The sequence below is a fragment of the Mauremys mutica genome, chromosome 8, assembly GCF_020497125.1.
Source record: "Mauremys mutica isolate MM-2020 ecotype Southern chromosome 8, ASM2049712v1, whole genome shotgun sequence".
Taxonomy (NCBI): domain Eukaryota; kingdom Metazoa; phylum Chordata; order Testudines; family Geoemydidae; genus Mauremys; species Mauremys mutica.
In genome coordinates, this window is record NC_059079.1 from 72,926,535 (window position 1) to 72,954,264 (window position 27,730).

The 27,730-nt window shown below is 47.9% G+C and overlaps 1 protein-coding gene across 3 annotated transcripts in view; it reads left to right on the plus strand.

Annotated features, from left to right (window-relative positions):
- Positions 1-27,730, plus strand: part of DIAPH1 (diaphanous related formin 1) — a 208,462-nt gene that overhangs the window by 85,691 nt on the left and 95,041 nt on the right. For all 3 annotated transcript variants that reach the window (XM_045026117.1, XM_045026118.1, XM_045026119.1), the window contains 2 exons: positions 10,974-11,038; positions 12,166-12,345. In XM_045026117.1, coding sequence (XP_044882052.1) covers positions 10,974-11,038; positions 12,166-12,345 — 245 coding nt within the window. The remainder of the gene's footprint in view (positions 1-10,973; positions 11,039-12,165; positions 12,346-27,730) is intronic.

Here is a 27,730-nt window from a genome sequence, read left to right on the forward strand (position 1 = left end):
TGTTTTGAGTGGTTGCAGACATGTATTCCACTCATGAGTGCGTGCCCAGTGCATCAAAGCAAGAGAACATTGCTTAGCAGTTCACATCAGGGTGGCGCTCGCATCAGCTGGCCTCCATAGACTCTCTCATGGATATTTAAGTGTGGTGCTGCCCTGGCCCCACTCAGTTCTTTCTCACTGTCCCTGGCTTGAGTTGGAGCATTCTGGGTGGTATTTGATTCAGTCTTTTGCCACACAGGGGACAGTATTTGAAACCTGGTGAAGACATTGCACCAGGCAACAATGAACTATTAAAATACCCAACTAACTAATCTAACACTAAGGTATTACTACTACTACTACCACTCAGAGTTTCTCTCTGTTTTTTTATATGTCGTTAGTTTATAGTTAGTAGTACTAACTGTGTACAAAAAAGCCAAGAGAAACTCTGAGGAGGAGGAGTAGTACCACCTTAGTGTTAGATTAGTTAGTTGGGTATTTTAATAGTTTGTTGTTGCCTGGTGCAATGCCTTCGCCAGGTTTCAAATACTATCCCTCATGTGGGATAGCTATACTCAGTAGAGATCCCAATACTCAGTTCTTGTTGTCCCTGGGAGGATCTGATCGTCTGGCTCCTCAGAGGTCTTCGGTGCTGCCGTGAGGCTCTGACTTTTCTCCAAGGAGAAGAAGAGACTGTTGTTCTTCCTCTCCTCTCCTGAGAGAGGAGTCTCATAAAACTGACTGTAGTCACTCTGAGATTCAGAGAGATTCTTCATCCTCTTAGAAGAAGATGAAGAAGGAAGCAAGGGTTCCTTGAGTATGCAGGGAAGAGCAGGGTTGTCCGTTCGGTCTTGGGAACCATATTATTGACTACAGTACTGTCAGTAGGCTGCCATGGATCTGGTACTGACATCAATATCAGCATCGAGCATGTCAACAGCACAGGCTTATCAAGCAACTGCAGGTTTACTCTGCCTCTTTGTGCTGGACTTGCCTGTTGTACAGGAGTCTTCAGCTGGGGTGGAGTCTTCTGCAATCCTGGGACCATCTAGTTTGATTGCCTCAGAATACAAGCTGTTGCAGGTGTCCTCTCTGGCACTACTTAAAAACCAGACTGTGGAGACAAGATCACTCTCCCTGAGAGATCCATTTTTGGTGCTGATACTATCTTCGGCGTTGGAGACAATGTCTGCTTCTACAGGCTGGAGCTATGGGTGTGGTACTGGGTTCTGGTTTGGTACCAGTGCCTCTTCCAATACAAAGTGTTAGTGCTGCCTCAGAGGCAGTGCCAGTATTCAAAGCACTGACTTCTCTGTCTCCTTTGGTAACAATGCAACCCACATACTGGGCTTCCAATGAGTCATGGCATGTGATGGCTCCAATGATGTAGCTCTTCTTTTCTCTTTGGAGGGTCCTCAGTTCAAGTTCAGTGTCATCTTCCATATCTCCTTCTTCATCCAGGCATCAGATTTGAAAATCTTCATGACCTCCATGGGATCACCATCAGTACCGGAATTGGTACTGTTTTCTTAGTAAAGATAAGGGTCTTGGCCTAGTTCTTACTGGCCACTAATGGCGTATCTTGTTCTTCAGTGGCATTCATGCAACCCTTGGGATACCCCCTTGATCATCAGGGTCTCAGTCCTCGATTCATTCCATCGAGGGAACGATTACCAAACCCTCCTGCTGTCTCTTAGGTGTATTATGTGAACAAGCAGAAAGGAGCCATTTCAATCAGCTCTGCAAGGAAGCAATACAAATTAGGCACTTTTGCATCAAGGAAGATGTTCCCACCGCCACACGCTTATAAAGTGCTCACAATCAGTTGGCCGATCACCTAAGCAGGAGTTTTTCCCAAAGGCATGAGTGGTTCATGAAGAGCAATATGCTGAGGTCCATTTTCAAAGAATGGGGCATTGCAACAATTTACCTGTTCACAAAAGACAACAGGTAATACTGTTGATTTTATTCTCAAGCAAGTCTCAGTCTGTGCTCATTAACTGACTGTGTAAATTGGGGATTGGCCCTGATGTATACCATTGTCCTCATCCCACTCATCCCTCAGGTGATTCTCAATCTGAAGTTGGACAACAGGAAATGCAGTTAATTTTGCTTTCAAGATTGTCTTAGTCTGGACTCATTAACGGACCTTCATAGTCTATCTGTTCAAACTCCTAGATCTCTTCCCTTCATTCCCAACCTGCTGACACAACACCACCATGATCAGATATCTGCACTTCACTGTGTGGATGCAGCATGGTTAGACGAGAGAGAAGATTTTCTACTATTAAGCAGGACTCACTGTTCTTCTATTAGGTCTACCTATTTGGCTAAGTGGAAGCGTTTTTTGGTTTGATCATTGGCCCAGGGCATTTGGCCAATGCCAACATGTATTCCAGAGATTCTGGATTACTTGTTACATCTTAAGTCTTCAAGTCAGTCGCTCAGCTCACTGAGGGTCCACTTAGCAGCAATCTCAATGTTTCATCCTCCAATCTCTGAGGGAAGTCAGCATTTTCCAACTCCATAATGGCTAGGTTTCTGAAAGGTGCTGTCCACCTCCTTCTGCCTGTTAAAGAATCAGTTCCCTTGTGGGATCTCAGTACTATCCTGGCTGCTCTCATGAGTCTTCTGTTTGAGCCCCTAGCCAAAAGACAGCTTTCTTCTTCGAGTGATTGCTCATATCCATTCCAGTTAGGTGTGCGCGCACTGCGTGCATGTTCGTCGGAAGATTTTTACCCTAGCAACACTCGATGGGTCGGCTGGGCGCCCCCTAGAGTGGCATATAGTGCCGGATATATACCCCTGCCAACCCATCCACCCCTCAGTTCCTTCTTACCGCCCGTGACGGTCGTTGGAATTGTGGAGAGCGGCTTTGCTGACCTCCACATCCCTAGCTTCTTGGAGTTATTTACTCTTTATCGTGTATATAGTTCAAGTTCTTGTAGTTATAGTTAGTTTTAGTACGTTTTTCATAGTTAGTGTATATAGTTAAGCGGGGGATTGGGGGAGTAGCCCCCCTTTCCTCCGACCCGGTGCGGGCTCATGCCCAAGGCGCCGGGATTTAAACCCTGCTCGGCGTGCCAGAAGCCGATGCTGGTGGGGGATCCTCATGACTCCTGCCTGAAGTGCTTAGGAGAATCCCACCTGACAGACAAGTGCCGAATTTGCAAGTCGTTCAAGCCAAGATCGAAGAAGGAGCGGGACTTCCGACTAAAGCAGCTCCTTATGGAATCGGCCCTTAGTCCCGCGGTGCCGGCACCGACTGCCCAACAGACCGCATCGGTGAGGAGCGCACCTTCGGCACCGGATCGCTCCGGTACCGAGAAGGACTCCCGGCACCGACATCTGCCGGCACCGGCTCCCCGGCACTGCTCCCTTTCCCCGACGGGGAAACGACGTACTGCTCCGACCCCATCCTCACAGAAGGAGCAAGCATCAAAGTCCGTCCATCGGACCCCAGTAACTGCTGCGGCACCGTCAACACCGGCACCGCAGTTGGCAGCTCCTCCTAGCGCAGCACCGTCGATTCCGGTACCGCAAGGGCAGTTGAGTCCGGTGCCACATAGCTCCCCGGCTCACGCTGTGGTCGAGCTCGCTCTCCCTTCTACGCCGGAGACCTTCTCAATGGCAAGAGAACTCATCGCGCTGACGGAGTCGATGCAGCCTCAACCCCCGGCACCGCCGGTGCGGGTTATCCAATCCATCGGCAAGCCGGCCGTCATAAGGCCTCTTTCCGTAGGTCCACTGGAGAAACGTCTTTCCAGGTCTCAGTCTCGGAGACGTTCCCGCTCCTGCTGTTCCCGATCCTGGCACCGCTCGCAGTCCCGGCACCGCTCTCCATTGCGGTACCGGTCGTACTCGCGGAGACGTTCAAGATCTTGATCACCGGACAGATACTCCCGGTATCGATCCGGCTCTCGGTACCGATCTCGGTACCGTGCGTCCCGCAGTCACTCCCGGCACAGGGACTCGAGATCCAGGTCCACCTCCCGGCACCGGCATGGTAGAAGGTCCTGGACTCGTTCGTGGCACCGACAAGACCGGTACCGCTCACCGGTACCGCCCCGTGACCGCATGTCAGCAACAGCGGTACCTTACCAGGGTCTCTCGGCCCCACCGTGGCCTTCGAGACACATGTCAATATCGTCTCAGGCTGGGAGTGCTTCTTACCACCAGGACCGGGCATCGGATATTCCATGCCACCATCCAGAGGCACAAAGCCAGGAGCAAGGTCCTCATCAATGGGCCTTTTGGACTCCATGGGCATATCACGAGGCCCAAGGTGCCCCACTTGTGGCTCAACGCTCTGGCCCCTCAGAACACAGGGTTCCTGAAGCGACAGTAAGCTGTCCTCCTCCCACGGGCATGGACGAGGATCCACTTCAGTCTGCAGACCCTGAGATTCCACCGGATGCAGATGGTGCTCTGCCGGTCCATGACCCACCTCAGGACCCGTTGGTACCGGGCCTCTCCTCCTCCTCCTCTCCTGATGAGGCAGTGGCAGGAACATCCTCCTCTGGTCCTCCCCCTATTGATCTCCGGGCCCATCAAGACCTCTTGTGGAGAGTAGCACAAAACATGAATTTGCCAGTGGAGGAGGTTGCTGAAATAGAGGACTCTGTTGTAGACATATTATCGGCGGATGCGCCCCTTCGAGTGGCTCTCCCGTTCATCCGCACTATCCAAGCCAATGCAGACACAATTTGGCAATCCCCAGCTTCTATTACACCTACAGGTAGGGGAGTAGAGAGAAAATATATGGTCCCCTCCAAGGGATATGAATATCTCTACACCCACCCATCTCCCTGCTCCCTGGTTGTCGAATCCGTGAACGAACGGGAGCGTCATGGCCAGCAAGCACCAGCCCCTAAGGCGAAGGAGGCTAGGCGCATGGATCTCCTAGGCCGTAAGGTCTACTCGGCTGGAGGCCGCCAGCTTAGGGTGGCAAATCAACAGGCCCTCCTAAGTCACTATAATTTTAATACGTGGGTGTCTGTGGGGAAGTTTACAGAGCTCCTTCCCCAGGAGTCCCACGCAGAGTTTACGGCCCTACTAGAGGAGGGTAAAAAAATGGTGAGAACTTCCCTCCAGGCCTCTCTGGATGCAGCGGACTCGGCAGCCAGAACGCTTGCATCCGGGGTAATGATGAGATGCATCTCCTGGCTGCAAGCTTCAGGCCTTCCCCCAGAATTGCAGCAGACAATTCAGGATTTGTCTTTTGAGGGCCAGGGCCTTTTCTTGGACAAAACCGACCCCAGGTTGCAGAGCCTGAAGGACAATCGAGTCATAATGCGCTCGTTGGGTATGCACACGCCGGTGACCCAACGAAGGTCCTTCAGGCCCCAACCATACCACCCTTATAACCAGCCTAGGCCGTGCCAGGATACGACCAGACGGCATGGCGGGGGAATCGGCGGAGACAGTCTGGCCCTCAGGGAAACCACAGTCAAGCGCCCCCTAAACCACCTACGGGGCCAAAGCAAAACTTTTGATGGGACGTCCGAGGACGGCCCACCAGTTTCCCTGCGGATCCTTCTCCCTCTTTCTTCAACCGCCTCTCCCATGTCCTCCCTGCCTGGTCCCAGCTGACCTCCGACCGTTGGGTCCTCCACACGCTGGAAACGGGATACCACCTCCAATTTTTCTCCACCCCCATCCCACCCTCCCTACCCGTCCCTCTTCAGGGACCCCTCTCATGATCAATTCCTCTTACAAGAGGTCCATGCGCTCCTAAATCTGGGAGCCATAGAGGAGGTGCCAGAGGACATGAGGGGCAGGAGGTTCTATTCCCGATACTTTTTAATCCCCAAGGCAAAGGGCAGTCTACGACCGATCCTGGACCTGCGAGAACTCAACAAATTCATGATAAAGCTCAAGTTCCGCATGGTATCCCTGGGGACTATCATCCCATCCCTGGATCCGGGAGACTGGTATGCCGCCCTCGATATGAAGGACGCGTATTTCCACCTTTCCATTTACCCGCCGCACAGATAGTATCTCCGTTTTGTGGTCAACCAACAGCACTTCCAGTTCACGGTGCTTCCCTTCGGTCTTTCCACGGCCCCGAGAGTCTTCACCAAATATATGGCCGTAGTAGCTGCCTCCCTCCGCTGTTGTCGAATACACGTCTACCCGTATCTCGACGATTGGCTCATTCGAGGGACTTCCCAGTTGCAAGTATCACAGGACCTGTGTGTCATCAAAGACCTCTTCGGGAGGCTAGGCCTCATGATCAATGTAGAAAAGTCTACCCTTACGCCAACGCAGAGAATAGACTTTATTGGAGCAGTTCTGGACTCCAATCTGGCCAGAGCCTGCCTTCCTCTGCCACGGTTTCAGGCAATGTCTTTGATCATTCGAAGTTTTCAATCCTTCCCGACAACGTCGGTGCGCACCTGCCTCACTCTATTAGGTCACATGGCGTCCTGCACCTTTGTGACCAAGTACGCGAGGCTGCGACTTCGGTGCTTCCAAACCAGGCTTGCTTCTCTATACTGTCCTCACAGAGACAATATAGACTCGGTGATCACTCTCCCCAGGACGGTTCTCGACTCCCTCACTTGGTGGCTGGACCCCACTGTAGTTTGCGCAGGGATGCCGTTCCACCCTCCTCAACCCTCGGTGGCACTAACCACAGACACATCATCTCTGGGTTGGGGTGCCCACCTCGGGAACCTTCACACTCAAGGCCTCTGGTTGCCCCAGGAGCTGGCCTTGCATATCAACGTCAGGGAGCTGAGGTCAGTCCATCTAGCATGCCAGGTGTTTCGGGTCCATCTCCAAGGACGCTGTGTATCCGTGTTCACGGACAACACGACGACCATGTTTTACATAAACAAGCAGGGCGGGGCGCGCTCCTCCCTACTTTGCCAAGAGGCCACTCACCTGTGGGACTTTTGCATAGCCCACTCTATAGACTTGGTAGCATCCTTTCTCCCAGGAGTCCAGAACACCCTGGCAGATCACCTCAGCAGGTCCTTCCTGTCTCATGAGTGGTCGATCCGTCCCGACGTCATCCATTCCATTTTCCGGAGGTGGGGCTTTCCCCGCATAGACCTCTTTGCCTCCCGAGAGAACAGGAAATGCCAGGCGTTCTGCTCTTACCAAGGTCGCTCCCTGGGCTCCCTCTCAGATGCATTCCTGATCCCGTGGAAGAGGTACCTCTTTTATGCCTTCCCACCGTTTCCACTCGTTCACAGAGTCCTACTCAAGCTCCGCAGGGACAGAGCCCACCTGATCCTCATTGCTCCAGCGTGGCCGAGGCAGCATTGGTACACCCTGTTGTTCGACCTCTCAGTGGCGGATCCGATTCCCCTGCCAGTGTGGCCGGACCTCATAACACAGGACTTCGGCAGGCTTCACCTGTGAGAGTCCCTGCATCTCACAGCATGGCTCCTACGTGGTTGAACCAATCTGAGTTGTGTTGCTCTGCTTCGGTACAACAGGTCCTCTTGGGAAGTAGGAAGCCTTCCACTAGGACGACTTATCTCGCAAAGTAGAAGCGTTTCTCGCACTGGTGCGACCAGAATAACTTAGTCCCCGGACAGATTTCTATCCCTACTATCTTGAATTATCTTTGGTCCCTCAAAGAGCAGGGCCTGGCGGTCTCTTTTATAAAGGTTCATCTGGCAGCTATTTCCGCCTTCCACCCAGGTGAAAGTGGCCGTTCAATTTTTTCTCACCCCATGGTTTCCAGGTTCCTTAAGGGACTGGAACGATTGTATCCCCAAGTCCGTCACCCAGCCCCCACCTGGGATCTAAACCTGGTCTTGACCAAGCTTATGGGGGCCCCCTTCGAGCCTATGGCCACCTGTTCCCTGCTGTACCTTTCCTGGAAGATGGCCTTCCTCGTCGCTATCTCCTCAGCGAGGCGAGTCTCGGAGCTTCGTGCCTTGACGGCTGATCCCCCTTATACGGTCTTCCATAAGGACAAGGTACACCTGCGGCCACACCCCTCTTTCCTCCCTAAGGTAGTGTCCGCTTTTCATGTCAATCAAGACATCTTCCTCCCAGTCTTTTTCCCGAAGCCGCACTCATCGCGTCGGGAGCAACAACTGCATACTTTGGATGTCCGTAGGGCTCTCGCCTTTTATATAGAGAGAACAAAACCCTTCTGGCGTTCACCTCAGCTCTTTGTAGCGGTGGCAGACCGCATGAAGGGCATGCCGGTCTCTTCCCAACAGATCTCATCTTGGGTGACATCCTGCATCCGAATGTGCTACGAACTGGCTCACGTTCCCGCTCGTCATCTCACTGCCCATTCTACACGGGCGCAGGCCTCTTCTGCCGCCTTTCTGGCTCATGTCCCCATCCAGGAAATATGTAGGGCGGCTACCTGGTCATCGGTTCACACCTTTGCCTCACACTATGCATTGGTCCAACAATCCAGAGACGATGTAGCCTTTGGCTCAACAGTTTTGCATTCTGCGACGTCTCACTAGGTAAGGCTTGGGAATCACCTAACTGGAATGGATATGAGCAATCACTCGAAGAAGAAAAGACAGTTACTCACCGTTGTAACTGTTGTTCTTCGAGATGTGTTGCTCATATCCATTCCAAACCCGCCCTCCTTCCCCACTGTCGGAGTAGCCGGCAAGAAGGAACTGAGGGGCGGATGGGTCGGCAGGGGTATATATCCGGCGCTGTAGCTGCACCACTCCAGGGGGCGCCCAGCCGACCCACCGAGTGTTAAAAATCTTCCGACGAGCGTGCATGCGACGCGCGCACACCTAACTGGAATGGATATGAGCAACACATCTCGAAGAACAACAGTTACAACGGTGAGTAACCGTCTTTTCTTGTTGCCAAAACTCCCATGAGGAGAATTAGTGATCTGCAGGTCTCTGTTTACTTAGTTTCTCAGTGGCAAGGGCCACACCCTAAGATTTTGCTTGAAGTGATGTCTCAATTTCACCTTAACCAAACAATATACTTGTAGTATTTTTCCCTAAGCCTCATTCAAATGCAGATGAACAGTGTCTTCATTCCTTGGATGTGGCCTTCTGTCTGGAAGGGGAGACTAGACTGTTTCGAGCATCATCTTGGCTTTTTGTCTCCTGTGCAGATTGGATGAAGGGTCAGGCGGTTTCTGCACAGTTTACAGAAGGATTACTTCCTGTATTATGACTGCATGTGGGGTAGCTCAGACCATGTCTCCACAGAGACTAGTGGCTCATTCAGGGATCCAGGTGACTTCAGTCTTGTTTCTCGGTGATGTTTTTATATTGGACAGTTGCAGGGCCACCCCCTGGTTTTCCATATATACTTTGACCAAACACAGAATCATAGACTCATAGGACTGGAAGGGACCTCAAGAGAGCATCTAGTCCAGCCCCCTGCACTCATGGCAGGACTAAGTATTATCTAGACCATCTCTGACAGGTGTTTGTCTAATCTGCTCTTAAAAATCTCTAATGATGGAGCTTCCACAACCTCCCTAGGCAATTTATTCCAGTACTTCACCACCCTGACAGTTATGAAGTTTTTTCCTAATGTCCAACCTAAACTGCCCTTGCTGCAGTTTAAGCCCATTGCCTTTTGTCCTATCCTCAGAGGTTAAGGAGAACAATTTTTCTCCCTCCTCCTTATAACAGTCTTATATGTACTTGAAAACTGTTATGTCCCCTCTGAGTCTTCTCTTCTTCAGATTAAACAAACCCAACTTTTTCAATCTTCCCTCATAAGTCATATTTTCCAGATCTTTAATTATTTTTGTTGTTCTTCTCTGGACTTTCGCCAATTTGTCCACATCTTTCCTGAAATGTGGCGACCAGAACTGGACATAATACTCAACGTAGAGTAGAGCGGAAGAATTACTTCTTGTGTCTTGCTTACAACATTCCTGCTAATGCATCCTAGAATAATGTTTGCTTTCTTTGCTACAGTGTTACACTATTGACTCATATTTAGCTTTTGATCCACTATCATCCCTAGATCCCTTTCTGCATTATTCCTTTCTAGGCAGTTGTTTGCCATTTTTTGTGTGTGTAACTGATTGTTCCTTCCTATGTTGAGTACTTTGCATTTGTCCTTATTGAATTTCATCCTATTTACTTCAGACTATTTCTCCAGTTTGTCCAGATCATTTTGAATTTTAATCCTAGCCTCTAAAGCACTTGCAGCTCTTCTCAGCTTGGTATTGTCCACAGACTGTATAAGTGTACTTTCTGTGCCATTATCTAAATCATTGATGAAGATATTGAACAGAACTGGACCCAGCATTGATCCCTGTGGGACCCCACTTGATATGCCCTTCTAGCTTGACTGTGAACCCCACTGATAACTACTCTCTACACTATTACAACTGTGTCTAGATTGATGTAGACTTTGGAAGGGCTATTCTGCAGTTGTTATTTAAGTGGACTCCGAGCCCCATCTCCATTGTTTACTGCTTGAGAGTCACCTGAATGGAATACATGTCTGCAACCACTCGAAGAGGGGAAAAATAGTTACTGCCTGTACTGTAACTGTTGTTTGAGGTATCAGTGCAGACGTGTATTTCCACCCTCCGACCCCTCTGTGTCAGTCTCTCCATCTGAGAGTCTGGTGCAAAGGAACTGAGGGAGGTCATGGTGGGACCACCTTTAAATACCATGGGAGGGGCTTTGAGGCAAGTGCCACCCTGATAGGTACTGTTAAGGAAGCTATTTGGTGCATACACACTTGAGTGGAATACATGTCTTCACACACATCTTGAAGAACAATGGTTACAGGACAGGTAGATAATTGTTTTTTGTTTTATGTATCAGACTGAGTAAAAAGAAAGGTCTGTCTTCAGCAGAGGGTGCTCTACAGATTGTGTTGCAAGGTTGTGAGTGGTAAGCTCCAGCCAGGACTGAGTACTACACTGGGGAAAGTGGTATTGGGGGTCGGAGGACTGTCTCTAGCAGGGGCATGTAAGGGTTATGTGCATTGTGGGGGAAGGGGAGAAGGAATAATTTTGGACACTATTGTGTGCCTAATTGTGTTTTCTCTTTTTTCCCTTTTTGTAGATAACTTGATTGATCAAACGAAGGTGGAGAAAAGTGAGGCCAAAGCAGTGGAGCTGGAGAAAAAGGTGTTTGGCTGGGGATGGGAGGAGATGGGGTGTGGTATAGGCCCCTGAGCACTATGATTAGAGATTGGGCTGCAGGTGCCATCAGACAGGGCCTTCCATTAATTCCATGCAGCAGAGCTGTGGTTAATAACCACTGAGCTCTGCATTTGACCTTTATCTCTGGGGAAGAGCCACATGCTTACTTTTTAATTTAAAAAAGGATGTAGTTATTACATTGAGGGGAGATAGTGTTCAGGTCTGTGCTGCTGGGCATGTTGGCGCCCACACTTCTCGCCCTTTCAATCAGTCTGACAGTCATCTGCAGGTCCTGCCTGATAGGCATTAATTGAAGCTGTGATTGGATGTAATTAAAAGGTTCACCTCTTGTCACAGCCATGAAAACAGCTGCCTTCAGACAGTGCCAAGAATTTGTAATGCATTTTCTCTATGTGAAGAGTTTATTTTTGTGCATTTCAGTGTAAATATAGACTCCTTCATTTCGAGACTCTGTCCCAGGGCCTGTGACTATCAGATTGGAGGCTAGGAACTTCTTCCCTGTTCTCCTTGGCCTTTTGGATTGTGAGGAATGTCTGTGTGTTGAGGGTGGGTTCTAGACTTTGAGAAGACTGGAGGGAAAGCAAGAGGAAGTAATTGTCTCATGCACATAATCTCCTAACCGAGGGGTGGCCAACCTGAGCCAGAGAAGGAGCCAGAATTTACCAATGGACATTGCCAAAGAGCCACAGTAATATGTCAGCAGCCCCCCATCAACTCCCGCCCCCCACTCCCAGTACTTCCCTTCCACCGGCAGCCCTGCTGATCAGTGCCTCCCTCTCCCTCCCTGCACCTCCCGATCAGCTGTTTCGTGGCATGCGGGAGGCTCTGAGGGGGGAGGGGGAAAGAGTGAGGGCATGGCAGGCTCAGGGGAGGGGGCAGGAAGGGGTGGAGTGGGGGCAGGGCCTATGGCAGAGCCAGGGGTTGAGCAGTGAGCACTCCCTGACACATTGGAAAGTTGGTGCCTGTAGCTCCAGTCCCAGAGTCAGTGCCTATACAAGGAGCCACATATTAACTTCTGAAGAGCCGCATGTGGCTCCAGAGCCACAGGTTGGCCACCCCTGTCCTAACCCATAATGCACGTTGTCCCGCAGCTGGACTCAGAACTGACTGCACGGCACGAGCTTCAGGTTGAAATGAAGAAGATAGAAAGTGACTTTGAACAGAAACTCCTGGATTTAGATGCAGAGAAGCAATTCCTGGACAAGGAGAAAAAACAAATTACCCTAGAGAAGCAGAGTCTGGAAGATGAAGTCTCCAAGAAGAACAACCAGGTAATGTTCAAGCTGAGATCTGGGCTGGGGGTATGGGCTACAGTACCTAGGAGAGCATTGCCATCTTGCTAAACAACCTGCAGCACCCTGGAGAATTCTATCTGTCAACTGGGCAGAGGAAACATTAAGGCTGGCATATGAGGGGCGGGAAATGGGGGAATTTTCACAGATCCACAGGATGTGAACTACTTCCCACATTTTAAACAGTCCCTAGGACAAACCTCTTCTGTGTAGCATACTCTCAAGGGGTTTCACTCTTCCTTCAGAGTAGGCCACATGGCCTTAACACCCCCAAGATTCAACTTCTGGGCTTTAGAACTCTTGTTTCACATAGTGAGTTCTGCTCAGCGAGTCCAGTTGAGAGAGACTCCTGGTCAGAGACTTGTACGCTCTTCAGGGTCCCATTCACCTCAGCAAGTATTTGCAGGGATACTTGGTATTTGCAGGGACGCGGCACTGGAAGTTCTTAAGTTAGCATAGAGAAATAAAGGTTAAGACGTAGTCCATCTGGCCAAGCCAGAGCAATCAGCTAGCCAAGCTGCTATGGACTCCATTCCTGTCTTTTTCTCTCTGTCCATGGCAGGTGAGAGCAGTTGAGCTGCTTCAAAAATCCAACTCTCCTCCCCTTCCTGTCAGCTCTCAATCCTTTGTTCAGGCAGAGCCACGCTGTGTTCACATTCCCCTCCTGACAAAGCTTGCAGCTGTTAAGTGTTCAGATTTGGCACTTCCATTGTCTCTCTGAATTGGTTCGGTTTTAACCAGTGCTTTAATGACCCATTCATTTCACCCAGACAGTTAGGTGGCATATACACCTCATATGTCCTGCTCTGCTCCAAAAGCAGACTTAATTTACCCTTTTGTCCCACGGTGTAGCAGTGCAAAGTACAGAGGGAAAGTGAAGCACATATAGTCTTCCTAAAATATTGCAGAAAATTCTACCCCTTTAAAAAAAACAAACAAAAAAAAGGGCAGCAGGAGTAAAAAAAAATGCAGGCAGAAGTCTAGCAGCAGGGTGGGGCTATCCAGTTTATTGTACTGAATGCAGGATGTATGATTACCTGCCTTCTGGGCATGTGGCATATGTTTGCACTTGGTGCAAGCAGCTCATGGTCCTCAGAGACCAGGTACCAGCTTTTGAGACCAGAGTGGGTGAACTGGAGACGCTAAGGGAGACAGAGGTGTACATAGATGAGACTTTCCCGGACACAGTAGAGCGGTTGTACCCCCAGTCTGACAGCCTCTGTGCTGTTGAGGTGAAAGTCTTGGGGAAGAAGAACAGTAAACTGGAGCGGAGGGAAACAATCTCATAGTTGGGACCCTCCTTTCAGATGATATCATGGTAGCGTCTCGCATTAAGGATACCCCTCCAGGGGAGGTAACCCCAACTATTAGGAAGAGACAGATCATAGCAATGGGTGATTTGATCATTACAAATATAGATAGTTGGGTTTGTGATGACTGGGAGAACCACATGATAAATTGCTTGCCTGTTGGGAAAGTGGAGGGGAGGGATAGCTCAGTGGTTTGAGCATTGGCCCTGCTACCCAGGGTTGTGAGTTCAATCCTTGAGGGGGCCATTTAGGGATCTGGGGTAAAAATCTGTCTGGGGATTGGTGCTGCTTTGAGCAGGGGGTTGGACTAGATGACCTTCTGAGGTCCCTTCTAATCCTGATATTCTGTGATTCTATGAAGGTTGCAGATCTCTCGAAACATCTAGACAGATTATATGCCAGTGCTGGAGAGGAGCCGGGGGTCAGGTGACAGTGACATAGGGAAAAGTAGGAGAGAGGTCCTGGTGACCCAATTTAGGCTGCTAAGTAAGAGATTAAAGTCCAGGACCTCCGTTGCATTCTCTGAAATGCTTCCAGTTCCATGCGCAAGGCCAGTTAGAAAGGCAGAACTGCAGGGTCTCAATGGTGGTTAAAGCGAGAGCGTAGGGAGGAGGGATTTAGGTTTATTAGGAACTGGGGAACATTTTGGGAAAGAAGGAGCCTATACAGGAAGGATGGGCTCCACCTAAATCAAAATGGAACCAGATTGCTGGCATGGAAAATTAAAAAGGTCATAGAGGAGTTTTTAAACTGAGGGCTGGGCAAAAGCTGACAGGTGCGGAGGAGCACATGGTTCAGACAGAGAAATCCCATAGGGGAAGATCTATTAACAGGGATTCCTATATCCTAATAAAGAGGAGAGGATAGAAGTTGATAAAGTACAGGTAGGAGCTGAAGAGAAACAGATGAAAGAGTCCCATTCAATTACATCATATGAAGGCGGACAACTAAATAGTAACAAATTTTGTAAGTGCTTGTATACAAAGGCTAACGTTTAAATACTAAGATGGGTGAACTGGTATTAAATGAGGATATTGATATAATAGGCATCACAGAAACTTGGTGGAATGATGATAATCAATGGGACACAGTAATACCAAGGTACAAAATAGAGGAATGACAGAGTAGGTCTTGCTCGTAAGGGAGTAGCACTATAAGTAGGGGAAAAAAGCCAAATCAAATATAGTAAAAAAATTTAAATGAAACAAATGGTACCATAGAATCTCTTTGGACAGAAATTCCATGCTTGAATAATAAGAGTACAGCAGTGGGAATATACTACCAGCCATCTGACCATGATGGTGGTTGTAGAGTACTCTGGGAGATTGGAGAGGCTCCAAAAATAGAAAACTCAGTAATAATGGGAGATTTCTGCTATCCCTATATTAACTGTGTATATGTCACCTCAGGATGGGATACAGAGATAAAATTTCTAGACATGATTAGTGACTGCTTCTTGGAATAGTCCTGGAACCCAAAAAGGGAGAGGCAATTCTTGATTTAGTCCTAAGTGGAACACAGGATCTGGTCAAGAGATGAATATAGCTGAACCACTCGGTAATAACAACCATAATGTAATTAAATTTAACATCCTTTGGGTGGGATACCAAAGAAGCCCACTGCACTAGCATTTAACTTAAAAAATGGGGGAAGTACACAAAAATGAGGAAGCTAGCTAAACAGAAACTAAAACAAACAGTCACAAGAGTGAAATGCCTGCAAGCTGCATGGAAACTTTCTAAAAACAATGTGATAGAAGCTCAAATTAAATATATACCCCAAATTAAAAAACATAAGAGAACAAAAAAAAAAGCCACTATGGCTAAATGACGGAGAAAAAGAGGCTATTAGAGGCAAAAAGGCATCCTTGAAAAATTGGAAGTCAAATCCTACTGAGGAAAACAGAAAGGACCGTAAACTCTGGCAAGTCAAGTGTAAAAGTATAATTAGGCAAGCCGAAAAAGAATTTGAAGAACAACTAGCAAGACTTAAAAAGTAACAGCAAAGAAGCCAAACAATCAGTTGGATCCCTGGATGATAAAAGTGCAAAAGGAACACTCAAGGAAGATAAGTCCATTGTGGAGAAGCTAAATGAATTCTTTGCATCATTCTTCACTGCAAAGGATGTGAGGGAATTCCCACACCTGAGGCTTTCTTTTTATGTGACAGATCTGAGGAACTGTCCCAGGTGGTGGTGTCAATAAAAGAGGTTTTGGAATGCATTGATAAATTAAACAGTAGTAAGTCACCAGGACTAGATAGTATTCACCCAAGAGTTCTGAAAGAACTCGAATATGAAATTACAGAACTACTAAGCGTAGTATATAACCTGTCACTTAAAAAAGCCTCTGTATCAGATGACTGGAGGATAGCTAATGTGACGTCAACTTTTTAAAAAGCTCTGGAGGCAATCCTGGCAATTACAAGTGAGTAAGCTTAACTTCAGTACCAGGCAAGTTGATTGAAACTATAGTAAAGAACAGAATTATTAGACACATAAATGAACATGATTTTTTGGGGAAGAACCAATATGACTTATATAAAGGGTAATCATGCCTCATCAATCTATTAGAATTCTAATAGGAGGTCAACAAATATATAAACCAGGGTCATCCACTGGATATAGTGTACTTGGACTTTCAGAAAGCCTTTGACAAGATCCCTCACCAAAGGCTCTTAAGCAAAGTAAGCAGTCATGAGATAAGAGGGAATGTTATCTCATGGATCAGTAACTGGTTAAAAGACAGGAGACAAAGGGTAGGAATAAATAGTCAGTTTTCAGAATGGAGAGAGGTAAATACCAGTGTCCCCCAGGGATCTGTAGTGGGACCAGTACTGTTCAACATATTCACTTATCAGAGGGGTAGCCGTGTTAGTCTGGATCTGTAAAAGCAGCAAAGAGTCCTGTGGCACCTTATAGACTAACAGACGTATTGTAGCATGAGCTTTCGTGGGTGAATACCCACTTCGTCGGATGCATGTAGTGGAAATTTCCAGGGGCAGGTATATATATGTAAGCAAGAAGCAGGCTAGAGATAACAAGGTTAGTTCAATCAGGGAGGATGGGCCTAACATAGGTTAGGGGTTTGTTATTGAAGTGGATGGGTGAGATTCTGTGGCCTGCATTGTGCAGGAGGTCAGACTAGATCAGGAGTCGGCAACCTTTCAGAAGTGGTGTGCCGAGTCTTCATTTATTCACTTTAATTTAAGGTTTTGCGTGCTGGTAATACATTTTAATGGTTTTTAGAAGGTCTCTCTCTACAAGTCTATATACAGGGGTGAGCTGGAGCCGGTTCGCACTGGTTCACACGGTTTTAGAACCGCTTGTTAACTGGCTTCCCTGCGAGGGAAGCTTTGATGGGCTCTGGCTGGAAGGGTGTAATTCCTCCTCCCGGCCACAGGGGGCGCTGCGCTTTGCTGCGGGAGCCATGCGGGCTGCCTCCTGGCCCAGCTGCTGCTGCTCCTCGGACCTCTGGCCCTGGAGCTTCTGCTGCTGCCTGATGGGTCCCCGGTTGCGTCCGGCTGCTCCCCACGTGTGACTACCTGCATCTCCTGCCCACAGCTCCTGCCCCCGCCGCCCACAGTCACCCCCTGGCACAGCCAGTCCCAGCCGCAGCCCCTGCCCCCTGGCACAGCTGCCCACAGCCACCCCCTGCCCCAGCCACTGCCACTCTCTGCCCACAGCCAGCCGCAGCCACCCTCTGCCACAGCCCCTGCCACAGCTCCTGCCCCCTGCCCCTGCCGCCCACAGTCACCCCCTGGCGCAGCCACCCCCAGCCGCAGCCATCCCCTGGCACAGCCACCTGCAGCTAGCCCCTGCCTCTGCCACAGCTGCCCACAGCCGCCCCCTGCCCACAGCTGCCCCCTGCCTGCATCACCTACCCACAGCCAACCCCTGTTGCAGCCAGCCCTGCCCCACGCCCCGCCTCCAGCTAGCCCTGCCCCACGCCCCTGTCTGCAGCCAGCCCCATGTCCACTGGTGCCCTGCAGTTCTCAGGGCAAAGGTAAAGGTAATAATTGGAGATATACCAATCTCCTAGAGCTGGAAGGGACCTTGAAAGATCATTGAGTCCAGCCCCCTGCCTTTACTAGCAGGACCAATTTTTGCCCCAGATCCCTAAGTGGCCCCCTCAAGGATTGAACTCACAACCCTGGGTTTAACAGGCCAATACTCAAACCACTGAGCTATCCCTCCCCCCTTAAACTAACCCTGCACGCCTGCTTCAATGAGGGGGGGCAGGGAGCAGCTGGGACCCACAGATGTGCACATCCTAGGGTGACCAGACAGCAAGTGTGAAAAATCGGGACAGAGGGTGAGGGTAATAGGAGCCTATATAAGAAAAAGACCCAAAAATTGAGACTGTCCCTGTAAAATAGGGACATCTGGTCACCCTAGCACACCCCAAGGGAGTGGCGGGGACCCACACATGTGAAAAGGAGCTCATCTCTAGTTCAGGCCCATCTTTTTAAAAAAGAACTTTAGGTAGGGTTAACATACAGCCGTATTTTCCTGGACATGTCCAGCTTTTCGGTTCTTAAATTGCTGTCTGGGCGGAATTTTTTAAATTTAAAAATTCCTCCCAGGAAAATATGGACGTATGGTAACCCTATTGGTACAAAAAATACATGCTCTGGCACATCTCTTAAATCAGAACTTTTTTATAGAGAACCGGTTGTTAAGATTTTAGCAGCTCATCACTGTCTATATATAATATAACAAACTAGTGTTGTATTGTAAAATAAACAAGGTTTTCAAAATGTTTAAGAAGCTTCTTTTAAAATTAAATTAAAATGTTGATCTTGCGCCACCGGCCCGCTCAGCCTACTGCTGGTCTGGGGTTCTGTTCACCTAGGCCGGGAGTGGGGCCTGCGGCCAGGACCCCAGCTGGGAAGGGTCTGGCAGCCAGAACCCCAGACCGGCAGCAGGCTGTGCGGGGCCGGTAGCAGGGACCCCAGACCGGCTGTGGGCTGAGCGGCTCAGCCCACTGCCGCTCAGGGGTTCCATCCTCCGGCTCCTGCTAGCTGGGATCCCGGCTGCCGGACCTGCTCAGCCCGTTGCTGGTCTGGGGTCCCGGCCCTGCCCACATACAGTGAGTACCTACCTTCTCCCTGGTTCTGGCCCATATCCTTCCTCTCTCTGCACTGAGCTGAGGGTGGGAGTGCACTGAGCACAGGGCTGGGGGTGAAGGTTCTGGCCAGGAGCTAGAATGAAGGAGGGGGCTCAGGGTTGGGGCAGGAGGTTTGGGTGTGGGGGCACTTACCTGGGCAGCTCCCATTTGGTGTGAGGGGTGCAGGTGGGAATGTGACTCCCGTTTGGTGCTCAGGGTGGGGGTGGGGATGTGCGGGGTGCATGGGATGGGGTGGGGCTGGGGATGTGGAGGGTACAAGAGTCAGGGCAGAGGGCTGGGGGCATGTGAGGGGGTGCAGGTGTCAGGGTAGGGGGGCTGGGTATGTGTGGGGGTGCCAGAGTCAGGGCTGGGGTCATGGGGGGGGTGAAGGAGTCAACAGAGGGCTGGGTGGTACAGGGCTCAGGGCAGGGGCCTGGAGGGTGTGGGGGGGTGCAGGGCTCAGGGCAGAGGGCTGGGTGATTGCCCCCCTCAGAACCCTCAACCCCCCACCGCTCCTTGTCCCGACTACCCCCTCCTGGGACCCCACCCCCTATCTAAGCCTCCCTGCCCCTTGTCCCCTGACTGCCCCCCTAGGACTCTACCCCCTACCTGGCCCCTGACTGCCCCGACCCTTATCCACACCCCCGCATCCAGACAGAACCCCCTGGACTCCCATGCCTATCTAACCGCTCCCCGCCCCCTGATAGGACCCCCAGAACTCTGGACCCATACATCCCCCCCTGCTCCCGGCCTGCCCCAACCCCTCTCCACACCCCTGCCTCCTGACAGCCCCCCCAGAACTCCCGACTCATCCAACCCCCCCAGCTCTTTGTCCCCTGACCACCCCCTCCAGAGGACCCCCCCCCACCCTAACTGCTCCCCCAGGACCCTCCTTGCTCCCTGTCCCCTGACTGCCCTGACCCCTATCCACCCCCCAAACAGACCCCGGGACTCCCATGTCCCATCCAACCCCCCTCTGCTCCCTGACTGCCCCCTCCAGAGAGCCCAGCCCAGCCCCGCTCCTCCCCTCAGAGCGATGTGCGTGCAACAGCAGGGCTCTGGATGAGCGGGGAGCATCTTTACCTCTCCATGGAGCCAAACGCTGCCCCGTGGGAGCGCGCAGCCCCAGCCCCCAGAGCGCTGCGTGCGCGGCGGCAGGGCTCTGGAGGAAGGCGGGGGAGGGGCCGGTGGCTTGCTGCGCTCGGCCAGCGCTCTGGCCCGGGACCGAGGATCCCGCGGCTTGCCACGTCGGCAGGATTTTTAATGGCACGCGGAGTCCCAGCATGCAGCCACGTGCCATTAAAAATTGGCTCGCGTGCCATAGGTTGCCAACCCCTGGACTAGATGATCATAATGGTCCCTTCTGACCTTAAAGTCTGAGTCTATAGGAGTGGGACTTGAAACAGTTGCTAAACACATATTCAGCTGAAGTGCTTCTTTTGAATCAACAAAGTAGGTCTTAGAGAGATGTTTCACTTTGAAAACTGTCTTGCTACTTGCCATCTCCTTCACTAAAAGAGTGGGCAAGCTTCATTGGCTGGTTTTCTGGAGTCTTTTCTTGTGTTTACATCAGCCCATCAAGCAGTTTCCTATTTCTTCCCCAAGGTGGCTTCCTCTTCCCATGTAGCTCCAGAAGGCCCTCAGCAGTTCAATCCTTTTTTTCAAGTCTACAAAAAGATAAAGAATCTCCTAAGGTTAATGTCTAAGATAATTATGGTGTATGGAGGCAGCAGCCACCTTCTGTTAAGGATCATTCTGTGAGCACCAGCTCCACCCTGTGATCCTGCCTGGTGTTAGTGTATTATTCTTTACCTCTCATGTGTCTGCCATGGAGCTGGAGGCTGCTGAAGTTTCCATTGTCTATTTTGAAGGCTTTTTTATATTTCTCTGTCACCAGAGTACCTGAGCATCCCACATATGCTAATGGTTTTAGCCTGGGAAGGAGGGAGGTATTATCGTCTGTAACGGAATCCCCAGGGTACAGCCTGGAACTGTGGGATTACTGTTCCCCCTTAACTCTCCAGCCTGGGCTCTCTTTCACAAAGCTATGCCAGTGACAATCAGCAAACCCCTGCAGGTGCTGTGATCACTCAGCCATCAGCATGTGGAGCCCCACACCCAGCTAAATTGCATGAATGCTCCCTGAGCCACTTATGAATCATACTGATAGAGGTACCAGCCAATCACCCCAGTTTCCAGCCTTGCACCCCAGAAATATGCCGTTTTACAACTGCTCAAGACTCCCTTGGTCAGTGCAAACTCATTAATCACGTCAACAAAGAAAAGTGGACATGCACCAGCCTTTTGTAATCTTAGCTGAGATTCCCCAAGCACTTCAACCAAAAACACACTGTTTTAGGTAAAATATAAAAACAGATTTGTTAACTACAGAAAGATAGATTTTAAGTGACCATAAGTAGCAGGCATAGCAATCAGAGTTGATTACATGAGAAATAAGAATGAACTTGCAGTCTAAATTCTACAGACTGAGCAAGATTCGAATCATTGCAGTCTCTCACCCTACTAGATGTTGCAGGCAGCTCACAGTTCTCAGTGCACAGGTTGGATTCCTTTCCCAGCCTGGGATCAATTTCCCCAGTTCAAAGTCTTTGTCTTCCAGGTGTTGAGATGGGAGAGGAGAGAGACCAAGTGATTGTCACTTTTATACTTTCTTTCAGCTGCTAGACAGATCCTTGCTGTGACTGTGGGGTCAGGCAGCCCTCATTGTGTATGTGCCCTCTAAGGAGCTCCTGCGAGAGTGGATTCTTCTTGATGGGCCATTAATGCCTGTCTGGCCCATGATGATTGCCCCTTTGTCATTATTGAAAGGCTAGCTGTGGTTGTCTCCCAACCTCTCAACATATTTCAGTGACACATATAACAATACTTCATAATTTCACATACAATGATAGTACATAAAATTCAACAGGATATTAAGGTTCAACAGATCAAGACTTTTAAAATGATACCTCATAAGGCATGCATTGTACAGAACGTATCATAATCATAAAACAGTGGTGAATATGGGGGTTCCAGAGTGCTACTTTGAGGTACAGTGTGTCACATCCTCATATTACAGATAGGGATAGGGAACTGAGGACCAAAATGATTAAATGGCTATTTTGTCACAGGGTGTCACAATTAGGGTACAGTCCAGACCAGAGGGAGGTCATCACCTGTAACCTTGGTGCCTTACAATGCTTTGCTGTTGTAGCTGCCAACCTGGGCTCTCACAACCAACCTACCAGTGTGCAAGTCACACCCTGATTGTCTGTGTGCTAGACAGCCCTGGGTCAGCAGCTCTGACCCCAGCAATCTGTCTGCAGCCCCACTCTGGCTTCTACCAGCCTTGGTTGCAACCAGCAGGGTGACCCCAACACACTTCTAGTCCCGAATTTCCCCAAAACCGTGTGCCCTGCAATGTCCAGCCATCTCCTGGACAGTTCAGAGAAATAATATGATTTGTTTATTCCTCTTAAAGAGACAAAAACACATCACAGCTTATTAACTTAACTGGGGCCACTGCACCCTTCCCTTTAAGCACTGCAGTGAGTTGTTTTATAGGAAAATAAAACAACTTTATTAACAATAGGACATAGGTTAAGTGATACTAAGTAAAATGAATAAAGTTAGAAAGGGTTAAAGGCAAATAAAAGTGAAAACACGCATCTAAAAGTCTAAAACTTAATCTAGCAAGATACAGGCTTGGTTCAAGATGGTTTCTCTCATTCTTCTTCCTAGCCATGGCTGATTTTCCTTCAGTCAGGACCTTTTACAAAAGTACAAAGTGTTGGCTTCCCTTGTCTTAGGTGAAAGATCTTAATGTGGATAAATGTAAAGTAATGCACATTGGAAAAAATAACCCCAACTATACATACAATATGATGGGGGCTAATTTAGCTACAAGTCAGGAAAAAGATCTTGGAGTCATCATGGATAATTCTCTGAAGATGTCCACGCAGTGTGCAGAGGCGGTCAAAAAAGCAAACAGGATGTTAGGAATCATTAAAAAGGGGATAGAGAATAAGACTGAGAATATATTATTGCCCTTATATAAATCCATGGTATGCCCATATCTCAAATACTATGTACAGATGTGGTCTCCTCACCTCAAAAAAGATATACTGGCACTAGAAAAGGTTCAGAAAAGGGCAACTAAAATGATTAGGGGTTTGGAGAGGGTCCCATATGAGGAAAGATTATGAGGCTAGGACTCTACAGCTTGGAAAAGAGGAGACTAACGGGGGATATGATAGAGATATATAAAATCATGAGTGATGTGGAGAAAGAGGATAAGGAAAAGTTATTTACTTATTCCCATAATACAAGAACTAGAGGTCACCAAATGAAATTAATAGGCAGCAGGTTTAAAAGAAATAAAAGGAAGTTCTTCTTCACACAGTTCAGTCAACTTGTGGAACTCCTTACCTGAGGAGGTTGTGAAGGCTAGGACTATAACAGCGTTTAAAAGAGACCTGGATAAATTCATGGTGGTTAAGTCCATAAATGGCTATTAGCCAGGATGGGTAAGGAATGGTTTCCCTAGCCTCTGTTTGTCAGAGGATGGAGATGGATGGCAGGAGAGAGATCACTTGATCATTGCCTGTTAGGTTCGCTCCCTCTGGGGCACCTGGCATTGGCCACTGCCAGTAGACAGATACTGGGCTAGATAGACCTTTGGTCTGACCCAGTACGGCCATTCTTATATTCTTATGTAAGCATGTTTATCACCTATATTTCAGCTCCAGAGACTTGACTTAATCCCCCTCCCCCACGTTTTGGTTGAAGGACCCATCTTTCTCAGCTTGCAAGAGCTCTGGCCTCTTGTGTATGTCTAGTGGTGAATGCCAAAGATAGCTTCTGTCCTTGCTTAAAGTCCAGTTAACTTGTTTCAAGATGCAGTGTGGCCTGGAGGGTGCCTGGGGCAGGCCTCACTGGAAATGCCACGGTCAGGGCAGGCTGCAAAAGGGAGAACAGATCCTCTCCAAACTGATGGTTACCACTGAAGTTAAATTCACCAACCAGTCAAAAACTGGACTTCTGATTCCCCCACACTGGTTATCAAGAAACTAAAAAAGAAATCACACAGCCCCATTTATTGCATTCTAGTTCTCTGGCTTCCAATCAAAACCTAGGTCCAGTACAGTGAGAAGTTATTTAAAAAATTTTGCTCACATATACAAAATGTTCTTCTGACCCCAAAGGAGCAGCCATGTTACCAGGGCAATATTTGTTTGGATCTTAGCCAAAATACCACACTGCTAGCCAATCCTTTAGTGTCTACAACTAAAGGTTGATTATAAAGGAAAAAGAACAAGAAGAGAGTTGTTAAATGATAAAGCACTCAGATACATACAGAGACTTCAAAGTCCATATATCAGGTTCTTAAAAGTATGGAGGGTTGCCAGTTGTGGATGGACATATTCCTGGAGGTTTTAAAACGTGACATAATCTTTAATTAAAGATTAATCTTTAAATTTCTGGAAACTCCAGGACAATCCTGGAGGATTGGCAATCCTAGGAGTATTGGTGAGTTTGCTGGCTTGGAAGTACTTCTGGAATACATCCACAGCTTGGATGGGTCATTCAGTCCTTGTTCAGAGCTTTGTTTGTAGAAAAGTTACTCCAGAGGTGAGAAGCAGGAACGAAGACAAAATGGAGATGATGTGGCTGCCTTTTATTTTCTTTTTCCACATGGCTGGTACTTCCTTTGTCCCAAATACGAGCTTCACAGCACATGTGCATGGAAAGCCTTAGAGTTTTGTCCATAGGCATGCCCCAACATGCCTTGCTGAATCATAAGGTGTAGTCCTTGGCTTTTCAATGGGTTCGTTGTACAGTGATGACCTTTGTTGGGCCATCGAACAGGCTAGGCAGTGCTGATGCTAGTCTGTCTGGGGGTGTCACCCAGAAACACAGCACAAGTTTTGAAATATAGATGTTCCCTACATATCTATAATTCACAATACAAAGGTGACACAAACGTATAAACAAGATTATCATACTTGGCAAATCATAACATTTTTCACAGACACCTTACATGGCCTAGCTGGGCAGATTCCTTGCAATTTTATAATGTATCAACAATATCATAAAGTGTTCCATATATTCCATACAGCATCACAGGCAGGATGACCTCATGCTGTTCTTCTCTTCCTGTGCGCTTCCCATCTCCCTGTATGATTGCTGTGTAAATGGGAAATGATTGCCTAGGAAGGAGTACTGCGGAAAGGGTCCGGGATCATAGTGGACCACAAACTAACTATGAGTCAACAGTGTAACACTGTTGCAAAAAAAGCGAACATCATTCTGGGATGCATTAGCAGGAGTATTGTAAACAAGACACGAGAAGTAATTCTTCCGCTCTACTCTGCGCTGATTAGGCCTCAGCTGAAGTATTGTGTCCGGTTCTGGGCTCCACATTTAAGGAAAGATGTGGACAAATTGGAGAAAATCCAGCAAAGAACAACAAAAATAATTAAAGGTCTAGAAAACATGACTTATGAGGGAAGATTGAAAGAATTGGGTTTGTTTAGTCTGGAAAAGAGAAGACTCAGGCGACATAACAGTTTTCAAGTACATAAAAGGTTGTTACAAGGAGGAGGGAGAAAAATTGTTGCTCTTAACTGATGAGGATAGGACAAGAAGCAGTGGTCTTAAATTGCAGCAAGGGAGGTTTAGATTGGACATTAGGAAAAACTTCCCAAATGTCAGGGTGGTTAAGCACCCTGGAATAAATTGCACAGGGAGGTTGTGGAATCTCCATCATTGGATATTTTTAATAGGAGGTTAAACAAACACTTTTTTCAGGGATGGTCTAGATCAGGGGTTGGCAACCTTTCAGAAGTGGTGTGCCGAGTCTTCATTTTATTCACTCTGATTTAAGGTTTCACATGCCAGTAATACATTTTAACATTTTTAGAAGGTCTCTTTCTATAAGTCTATAATATATAACTAAACTATTGTTGTATGTAAAGTAAATAAGGTTTTTAAAATGTTTAAGAAGCTTCATTTAAAATTAAATTAAAATGCAGAGCCCCCCCAGACCGGTGGCCAGGACCCGGGCAGTGTGAGTGCCACTGGAAATCAGCTCGCGTGCTGCCTTCGGCAAGCGTGCCATAGGTTGCCTACCCCTGGTCTAGATAGTTCTTCCTCCTACCATGAGTGCAGGGGACTGGACTAGATGATCTCTTAAGGTCCTTTCCAGTCCTATGATTCTATGAAATGGGGCTTCCATTGTTTCTGATTCCACCATGCTGAATTTACGTAGGAGAAAGGTAGATAGCTGTCACATTCCCTCCTATCTGGGCAGACTGTACTGCCTAACATTAAGGAGTATCCATAATTCTTTATATGGTATTAATACATACATTTCACAATATTAATCAGTGTGTCATTAGCTTTGAGAAAAAACCTCACTCTATACACTTTTATAATACAGTAATATTGTGTACAATTAGTTGATTCAGTTGCTTATCACTTGAGCTTCAGCCTCCCCCCCCCCTCCTTATATACAAGTAAACCTTTGAAATGAATCCTTCTGAAAAGTAAAGGAGACCAAGCTGCTTCTCTCCTGATGAGTGTAGACTCCATGCTATCTTCTCCCCACTTGTTAGTGTGAGTTTTGCCTCCATCCCTTGTTAGCTTGCTGAGTCTGTTTATTGCTTATATGTAAATTGAGGTAAACACACATTTCTTCGTTTAGAATAGAACTGATTAACAACTCCCCCAATACACCTGGTTTACACATGTTATTTATAATTACAGCACATATTCAGAACTCTTAATGCCCACTGCATGCGTACATCACACAAGAATATTAATGATCAATGAGTTATTAGTTTTCAGCAGATATCTTCCAAGACCTATTTTGTACAAAGATTATTACAGTAGTGTGTAGGGTGTGAATATAGGGGTGCTTAGTGTCACACCATTAAATTGCCCATTGTTGGACTAGAGCATGCATTTCCTGAGTTCCAGTCCAGTGTCCTAATCCTGAGACCCCAGAGCATTCTTCTTGTTTTCCCATCTGGCCTGACGCACACGAGCATTAGCAAAGGTTATTTTTATGGGTTAATTAGTTTTCTTCAGGTCCCTCTCTGCCATGCTAAATCTCCTTCCACCAACCTTGAGCTCATGCCCTGCTTCCTCTTGGGTTGAAAATTAACTGCTATGTTAATTTTGATGGAATAAGAGGGCCCAAAGAGGCAAAGGTGTTAACACAACTCTGTCACTGTAAAACACTGAACAGTTTATACATGGTTCGGTTTGGGGTTTTGAGGGCAGAGACCTCAGTTTTCCTAGTCCCATCACAAACATGTTAGAAACTTCATGCCAAGGTTTGGAAGATTTTTGATTGGGATACACAAGAGAAAAAGAATCAAAAACAAAACATAAAGTATTTAAATTTAACTAGAGTAGTTATGCAAACCAAACTTAATCCAAACTTAGCAAAAGTCCCTTTTTCAGAGAGAGGCTAATAATCCTCCTTAATGGAGAAGAAAGGCTTAGTTCTGTCACTGAATTTTGAGTTAATTGTTGTCATCAATAGTGTTTACTTTCTCAGCAGATGGACAAAAAAAAGGAGAGAAGAGGTTGGAAAAGGTGGGGGAAATATGGCTTTTTTTATTGAGGTTCTCAGGACTCTTGTCCACTAGTTAGACCTAATTTCTAAAACACCGATTTTGGTCTATTAATTTCTGATTCCATTCTTGTTTATAGTTCATGATGTCAACACAGTCCTTGCATCCTATCACTAGCCCTCCATGTTAAAAACTAATCCAGACTTTGTCTCCTTTTTGTACGTTGCTCTATTAACATTAATTGTTATAGGTTATTGTAATGTTTTATCAACTTTCACCCACTTTCCAGCAAGTGAGCTCACAACTGGAGTAGGCCTGCTTCACCCCAATTATAATAGCACTGAGGACAGTCTCTCTGAGGCTT